Source organism: Eucalyptus grandis, chromosome 2, assembly GCF_016545825.1.
Source record: "Eucalyptus grandis isolate ANBG69807.140 chromosome 2, ASM1654582v1, whole genome shotgun sequence".
Taxonomy (NCBI): Eukaryota; Viridiplantae; Streptophyta; class Magnoliopsida; order Myrtales; family Myrtaceae; genus Eucalyptus; species Eucalyptus grandis.
Window position 1 is genome coordinate 26,319,348 of NC_052613.1, and position 9,018 is coordinate 26,328,365.

The window sequence follows — 9,018 nt, forward strand, 5'->3', positions numbered from 1 at the left end:
CCAACCAGAATTACTCATCCGATAATTAAAGTACAACATTCATTGCTTCCTTTAATCGTTGAAATTATACTAATTAGATGAGCAATTGAAAATGAAAGATCTGCACCAAACATTTAAGGTTAAAGATGGACAATCTTTATAATTTTCACGGCCCATTTCCTGATTTTCCTTGCGTTGATATTGTGAGCATAGATGAGATGCCATACGTTTTTTACCTTGTGTAATTGACAAAATCTTTTGAATTCAATCTCGGCAGCCTACATCATATTGCCGCGAAATACTAATTTCATCGATATCGGTATGAGCAGCAACATGTCGAAGGCTTCTAAGTCTATTACCAAGTAATCAGTCAAATACATATAACTTACATGAAATGTCATAATGTATCGCCGAAGACTAAACAGATCTTACAAACAAGTGATGAATCGTATACATTCAAGGCATTCATATGCCATCCTAATGTACAGAAACAATTATGCGATGCGCCGTTCTAATAAAATTGCCTTATGACATAACAATGGATTATTGTAATCAAATGTGAGAAAGGCATTGTGAAGAAATGAAGGCCTAAAAAAGTGGCAAGTGTTCTAACCAAAATCGCCACTCCGGTGAGAGTAAAACCATGCAGAAAACGAACAGGACAATGGCCAAGTCCTGTAAGAAGTTGATCAGTAGTCTGCTCTTCTGCTGTTAACGAGATCATTAATTAAGTTGTCATCATCTTTCTCCAAACTTTCCAATAAATACTTGTGAGAAGAATCATAAGCAACAGCTAAACGCAGATGCTTAGCAGCTTCAGCCTTCCGACCTTCGATGGACAAACAACTGCAACAGGCAACCAACTTAATGAATTGGTGATGTTCGGGTTAAATTCACCATCAAGATACAATGGCTTTGAAAGCCTCTGGAGGCGATGATTTATGGAATTACAGCAACGAAGAATGGAAACCATACACTGCTAGCAGGACCAACCCATCGTAATAAATCTCTTTGCTCTTTGGTTCATCCGGTTCTTTCAGCAAAGGAATTCTTTCCAAGTGGCGAAGCGCTTCATCTTTCTTGCCCTGGAACATCCAGACACAAATGCAGATTAATAGACCAAAAGGTATTAAGTTCATATTGACCCAGTTGTGCAGTTAATAAATCACTATGTCAAAATACAGTCTCATGAATTTTCTTCTGAAAAACAACTGAAACACAAATTTATGAGTAAACTACATGGACTAAGACCACCTCATTGAGCCTCACCTGCTTTAAATAAGCAAAACCAGCCCACTGGGATGCGCCAACCAAAAGATCTGTATACTCAGCTTCCGTAAGATAATGAGCAACAAAAATCTGAACCAGGAGAGTTACGCAGCATAAGAGCAGAATTATATTGCCTAGTTGAACCATCTTGCTTATTGCTCAAGGACAAGAAACCAGAGTTTAACAAATGAAACAAGTTCAAAAACAAATTTTAAAATGTCATTATCCATGAATCCTCTCTTCGTTAGCCAACCCTAATCCTCCACAGTTAAACTGAAACTAGGTTATATGAAATAAAATTATAAAGCCTAATTTCTTTACCTTGGAAATAGCACGCTCTAAATGCTCAGCAGCCTCTGCTGGCTCTTCATCTTGCAATAAAGCCTGCCCCAACCCAATCATTGCACTTACACATTCCGGATCTTTCTCAAGTGCCAATCTATGATAAGAATCAATCGTTAGCGCTTCTATAGACAGTATGTGAAAAGAAAATTCACAACTTACTCAAGCAAAGGAATAGCTTGATAGATTTGGCCCTTAGCAATTAGCACGACTGAAAGCTGTCAAGAAATCAAATTAGGAAACCTAAATAGGATTGAGAGTGCAATTTTTCACAACCAAAGAAATTTTGTTTTCAACTCTGAAACACTCACAGAATGCAGTTGTCTAGGTGATAAGTTTTGCACAGGAACTTCACTCTGTTCCATTGAGGAATCTGAGGGAGGGTGAGATGTCGCCATCTCTTCAGGTTTGGCAGCACTTTTAGAGATGTCCTCCACCAGCAAACCCAACTTTGAACGAACAGCTGGATGCTTGAGAGCTATTTGCTGGAATAGGTCCAAGTATTCAAAGTTTTGCAAGGTATCAGACAAGGAACTTGACAATAGTCATTCGTTAAGGGTGCAGGAACCTAATTGTATAATTTATAAATGAAGGTGCGTATAGGTGAAGAAGTTGCAAAAGCTGCTTCTGATTTCCTCAGAGAAAGAAAGCCTTTGCAAGAGGCGAACTATAGCAGAAAATTGACAAGAAACAAGTTCCTCAGTAACCAAGCAGCAAGTTTGCTGTGAAAAATCATTGGAAAGAAAGAATTCACTCCCAAGCATCATTATCTTTCAAATGTATATGACTGATAGACTAGCATATATAACCCTTTTGACTCCTATTTAACTTTTAGCACTTTCAATTTGAGCAAAAAAAGAAAGTTTATCTATTTTCACTGGTACTCCACAAGACCCACTCAAGGTCTTCAAAGTAACATCAATTAATACTGGAAGACCTAGCGGACAAGCATCTTTTAAGAACACTTTTAAGTTTAGACCACCTTCTATTTTTCTAGTGATGTCGAATTCACTAGTTATCCTAAACTTTTAGAAACTGGTCATATTTTTCCTCGTAACTATTTCCTCTAATAATCATCATCAATCACCCAACCAAGGATGCTAAAATCAGATATTAGCATCACAACTATTTATTTCTTAATCTCACAAAGTAAGAAAAGAGATCAAAACAACCCCATAGATTGACATGTGGATGGTCTAGTCTAAATAGGGACAATTCCCATAAGAAGCATTGTCCGTATGGATGCTGAACTTCATGTATCTATATGGTCCTTCAAAAATTAAAAATAAAGTAGTGGCAGACCTGAAAAAGAGTCACTGAAGCATTGGTCACCCAGTAGACTAAACTACCCTGCAAATTAAAGAATGCATTATCAACATCAATGGGCTTCAAAAGTCATAATAAAAATTTATAAAGCCCAATAAAATGCAGACCCTAAACTGGATAGCATCTTCTGCTATCATGCCATCAAACACAGCCAACATGACTACCAAATTCAAAAGCTTGCCTTAAACATTTTGCATGGATGAGCTTCAACACATTCGGGGAAGAGGTTCAGAGAGTTAAAAAGTGCTGATTTCATTTATTGTCTCACATAAAGTCAAATTCCCCAGCACTAGAAATAGAAAGTTGAATGTAGCTTTTAAAACAATTAGATACTATGAAGATCATTGATTAACATTATCAAAGTCTTATGACAAAGTTCTGTAGCCACCACATATATCAGCTTGTCCTAATGAGAATCAGCGGGTTTTAACACATTGCAATCTTTCCAAATTGCCTTTTTGGTCTCATGCAACGATATCAACTGCTCTTGATAACCTCCGGATGTAGTTGTAACTCTGATTGCTTCCTCAAAGCAGCCAAAGCTGATCATCCTCATATTAGAGAACCAGTTTAAGTCGTCACATATGAGGATTGTAAGTACTGGCCAAAAGGCAAAAAGAGAGTACAATGTGCATAGAGAACCAGATTAAATTATCACATATGCGGTTAAATGTACTGGCTGAAAGAAAAATGAGAGTACGATGTGCATGCTCATCTCTCTAAAAGAAATACCAAAAGAGGAAAACAACCCATTAACTCCATGAGTGAACAAAGCCATGATGACTAACAAGGCAAGAGATATCGCATTACCTGAGGAATACAGTGACCAATATACAGGATTGGGGCTGACATAAGATACAGATAGTATTTATAGATCTGCAATAAAGAACGGGGGACCAATAAATGGATGAATTATATTGTAAAAAGTGAATAAGAAGAACAAACGACTCAAGTGGACAGTTGAATATATGACAATAATATCAGTGAGAAGCTGAAAAACTTTAACAGCTTGAATCTCCAATAATATCCTTAGCCCACTTTTATCAACTTACCTTTGCTAATAAGCCGAACACACCACTAACTTCGCGAACCTCTCTCCTGGAAAAAGATACCTGTTCTCATGAAGATACCACAATAAGAATTATTATGGATCTTGACAACAATGACAAACAAAAAAACAGACATAATTGTCAGTGCGATTAACAGTCTTATCAAATCCACCATGCACTAACTGATCTGTGTTTATTTGCCACCATGTTTACTGTTCTCATATGGACAATAAATTAAGCTAGGCGTTTCCAGTATAGTGAACATTGTAGATCATGAAACTTACCCTAGCAGCTCAGTCAAAACAAATGGAAACTTTAATAAATATGTAACAAATGTTCAACCATTGAACAGCTTCACACGCAAAAATACCAAACTTTTGGAAAAATTTATCACAAGGACCACAATACATGAAAATAGTATTACAAAATCTTATAATTTCTAACCAGTAGATTTGGAAGTAATTTTGACATAGAAAGATCATGTGGCAAGATAAGAGTAGCTCAATCTACATAAGTCCATAAACGGGGGTTCAATAACTATTTATACCTGCACATTCATAAAATGCAGACCAGCAATCACCAGGGGAAGTATGTGGCCCAAGGTGCCGTGAGGAAGTTCAGATAAATTCTGGAACCATAAGATTCCGCCCTACAAAAGTTTCCAGAAGAACATATACTAAACTCCAAATGAAAATGAAACAATTCGATTATCACCAGAATGAATACATGCACTACAACAAATGTCGTCCATGTGTTCCAAGATTTGCACGTGCAATAGGACTTTTTTATGTAAGAAAGGAGAAGAATATGAAAATCTTGAATTCCGTTGGCTAAATGCCTAACCTCCATAAGAACAAAGAAAAAAATGACAACTCCAGCAATTGAAACAAGAAAAATAACAATACATCCATAGTACTATTAGGCGAAATAGTACGATGAATTCACATTGTGAGGAAAGGAAGGATATTTCAACATGTCAAATTACACACAGTCTCAACACAAGCACTTACACTACTCCTGCCTGGACTGTATTGTTGAAACATCCAATCATTTCCCCTATTAAGCTATATTCAGTTTGATTCATCTTAAATATCTTCCCTTACAAATTTATTGTACTTGAGAGCACTCAACTAGCACCACTGCAGTGCTTCACAACTGTTCAATAATATTTACAGCTCCCATAAGAATTGTAGTTACCGGATTTTCAACAGTCTAAACACCACAGAGGATATCATTTTGAAGGCAAATAGCTTTCCAGCTCCATTAACGACTTCGACTGAAACAATACATGTAGTCACCGTGAAAATGATACAGCCAACAGCAGCGCTACTTAACAACTAGCAAAGTAACAATCATCTAGGCATATATGGGCATTCGGGATGCCTTACACAATCAAATCCAGGATGATGGTCAAGAGACATCCTCCGTATACTAGTCATCCATAGGAGAAAAAATGGGACCTGCAGATGAAGATGATGTTTAAATAAGAAAAATAAACACAAGAATAATCAACAATGCAAAATATGGAACTGATTAACATTTCCGACTGGACTTCTTCTCATCCTCCTCTTAAATTGCACATGCCAGATGCTTTATTAACCCATTTAGGTGGCAAAACATCAAGGGGTCAAATCTCTCTCTGAAGCATATTACATATAGTTAAACAGCCATTGATTTATAGCCCATCTTCTGATGAAAAAGTGCTGCCAGAATTATACTCAGGCATATCTTTCTCTGTCATGGAAAAAATGAAAAGGCGTCTTTCTTAGCAAAAGAACATGTCTTCCTGTGAGCTGTAGCCTCTACTTTTTTTTTAAGTGCTGAATTATTACATTTATGGAAAAGCATCTCTTAAGCGTTTCTTCCCGCTACTGTTGTTTGTGCCATCTAGACTAGTCTAGCCAGCTGAATACAGATGGTCTCAAATAGATTATCTTCATCCCAGATAAAGAGAAGAAAAAGCTTTAGGATCAGGGCATATTGAGGGCCTCAGCCTTCATTAGTCTTCTTTACCAAAATGACATTGAACAATCTTTGTGGAAGCATCTGTATTATTTGGTAAAGTTATCTGACTGTATGTCCAACTAGGCTGCAAATACATAATTCGCCTTCTCTTCCTTCCCTTTATGCCTTAATCTGAATCGGTCTACTTCACCAACAATTCTGTTTCGTTAAACGAAGCTCAGCCAAGCCAACTACTAGCAAAGGAAAAAGGAGAACTTTGTTCTTCTACGTGTACTTAAGGGTGAAAAGGAAAGATCAAACGAAACTAATAACTCTTCCACTAAGTAGAGATGAGAGAATGACCTGGACAGAAAGGTATGCAAGGAACCATAAAAGCGAAGGGCACCCACTTGCTTTTCTCTCCCTCTGGAAGAGTGAAATCTGATTGATATAACTCCTTCCTGAGAAAGGCGGTGGCAGGGGCGGAGGCACTTCAAATATGCAATTGAAAGTCTAGAAGAAATTAAAACAGCCAATTCGCATTGAAAGGCGACAAACTCTCATCAGAGTTAACACCGCAGGGGAACAAAAAATAAACAAATTGGGCTATCCTTCCCATACACAGACATCACGTCGACGACACCACCATTGCCGCCACTAGTTAACAGACTCATTTGCAGAGGCAATGCAAGCCGTGGCGCAAACCATTCCTCAAAACTCAATTCCAGCGAAATGAAAAACTGTAGAAGAGAGAGGAAAAGAGCTCACATTTCGGAAACAGCTCGGAAATTCTCTTCATCTTCTTCAGCTGCAAAACGAGCACGGGGAAGAGCGCCGCCCTCAACGCCAAGGTGGAGGAAGCGATCACGACCCACCTGCCAAAAATCCAACCCAACAACATGATAAAAAATTAAAAAAAAAAAAAAACTCAACCTGTGAATTCGACTGACACCTACATAACTACTCGCGTATCTCGGTCAGGAACAGTAATCATACCAAGGCAAGCCAGTGACGTCGTGATAACCATCGAGGAGAGAGATCAAGGCTTTGACGGGAAGAATCGACTCCTCCGCGCCGCTCGCGGCCGCTTCGATCACGTCGTCGATCCCGGCGCCGCGCGCGACGTCGGGGACGAACGCCGCCGACTCGCCGGGCCCCGGAAGCCGAAATCGCCGTCGCCGTCGCCGTCGTCGGCGCCCCCACGGAGCGGAAGAAGAAAATCGACGGCCGGGCCGGAGGAGAGGCGGAGGGAGCGGGCAGGGGCCGGAGCGAGGATGAGCGCGGGAGTGAGGACAAGGGGAGAGAGAGGGAGCGGCGGAGAGGGAGGAGAAGCGAGGGCGGGAGCGGCGGAGGTGGCTCCACAGTCGCGACGCGGTCGCCATCGCTGCTCCGGCGGCGAAGAGAGCAGACGCGATGGGGTTGGGGGTTTATACGCCGCGCCGCCGTTTTTGGGGGCAAAACGGCGGACCCCACCTTGTTGAATGTGACAACGTTAAAAAAGGGATGTATATTTTATGAAGTAGATGAACAAAAAAAATTATAAAGGAGATTGAAATGCCTTTGATAGAGGTTAAAGAATATAGAAGATAATAAAATTATAGAATCCACCGAAGATGAAAAGTAGAACGAAAATAAAGTTGCACCTACTATAGATAGTATGCAAGTAGTTTTGAAAAAAATAATATATTGGTTAAATAATATTGATTTTTACATGTTCGAGTACATGATTGATAAAACCCTAATAGCGTTTTCAAAGATTTCTCATTTCCTCATTCCATTTTCTTTTCGCTTCTCTCTCTCTCTCTCTCTCTTTTTGGTGAATATAAGGTGCAAAACAAAGAAAAATTAACATATAAAATCTACAATTCCAACTTTATCACTAAGCAAAATATAAGATAATTCTCTAGGAGGCTACAAGTAGAACGTGCATCACTTCACCAATATTGACAAAAATATCAATATTAGCAAGTCAATTGTCTTCTCAAAAAATGGGCCGTAATAATTTTGGAGTTCATCTCAATAATAAGTTTATGAAAATCTTGTTGCTTTGTGATAATAAGTTTCAACATTAGTGCCTCTAGTTCTGCTTGTAAAGATGACCAAGCTAGTCATCCTCTTCATTTCAAAATAATCCCTCAACCCTTACAAGTTCAAGATTTTCTTTAGATACTCTATACGTATTCAATTTGATGCATCCCGAAAGAGAAGGATCCCAAATCATATTGGGAGAAGTAGGTGATCCAAATAAGTTGATCATGGGCAAAATTATGATTTTGACTAAATTACATTCCATTTCTCTCGAAAACAACTAAAAACAAAATAATATGACAAATTCTTCATTTCTATTGCACTTTTTCCATGTTTTATTGATATATAACTCTAGTCAAAATTACATAAACTAAGTACCAAAGCCAAATGACGTCCAGGTAATAAAGTTCCACGTAGTTTCATCTTTTCCAACCCCTTTTTCAATTTTATAAATATGCTTACATAATATAAATTCAACAAAATTGTTCAATGATAGCTAGATATATCATCTCATAAAAATGTTAAAAAAAAAAGCCTCAACTGTACAAGAGAGTTAAAATAATTTTTTTTCCATAAAACAAACTGTTTACATAAGTATATGATTGATGAAATATTACTTTAATGTTTTCAAAGATTTTTCTTATTCCTATTCATTTTCTCATTCCATTGTCTTTTCTCTTCTCTTTTTGACTAGATTACTTTCTTTTTCTCTCAAAAACAACTAAAAACAACACAATATGACAAATTCTTCATTTCTATTGCACTTCTTCCATGTTTTATCGATTTCTAATTCTAGTCAAAATTACATCAACTAAGTACCAAAGCCAAATGAAGTCAAGGTAATAAAGTTTCACGCAGTTTCATCCTTTCCAACCCCCTTTCCAAATTTATAAATATGTTTGCATAATATAAATTCACCAAAATTATTTAGTGATGACTTAGCTAGATATATCGTCTCATAAAAAATGTTAGAAAAAGCCTTAATTGTACGAGGGAGTTAAAATCATTTTCTTTTCCATAAAACAAAAGGTTTACTTAAGTATATGATTGATAAAACACTACTTTAGTGTTTTCAAAGATC

General features: G+C 37.7%; 1 protein-coding gene across 2 annotated transcripts; it reads right to left on the reverse strand.

The window, feature by feature from the left end:
- Positions 1 to 301: 301 nt before the first annotated feature.
- Positions 302 to 7,327, reverse strand: LOC104426709 (ALBINO3-like protein 2, chloroplastic). Of its 2 annotated transcripts, none has more exons than XM_010039846.3 (14): positions 6,906 to 7,327; positions 6,678 to 6,784; positions 6,273 to 6,400; positions 5,354 to 5,425; positions 4,513 to 4,614; positions 3,969 to 4,028; positions 3,727 to 3,792; positions 2,893 to 2,940; positions 1,902 to 2,075; positions 1,753 to 1,808; positions 1,570 to 1,687; positions 1,249 to 1,338; positions 955 to 1,064; positions 302 to 825 (listed from the first exon to the last, which is right to left on the reverse strand). In XM_010039846.3, the coding sequence occupies exons 1-14, from the start codon at positions 7,289 to 7,291 to the stop codon at positions 669 to 671; spliced, it is 1,674 nt and encodes a 557-aa protein (XP_010038148.2). In that variant the 5' UTR covers positions 7,292 to 7,327; the 3' UTR covers positions 302 to 668. The 2 variants fall into 2 exon arrangements, 1 of the variants encoding a protein (XP_010038148.2); XR_005548686.1 differs by having other exon boundaries at positions 794 to 825; positions 1,249 to 1,298.
- Between the last annotated feature and the right edge of the window lie 1,691 nt (positions 7,328 to 9,018).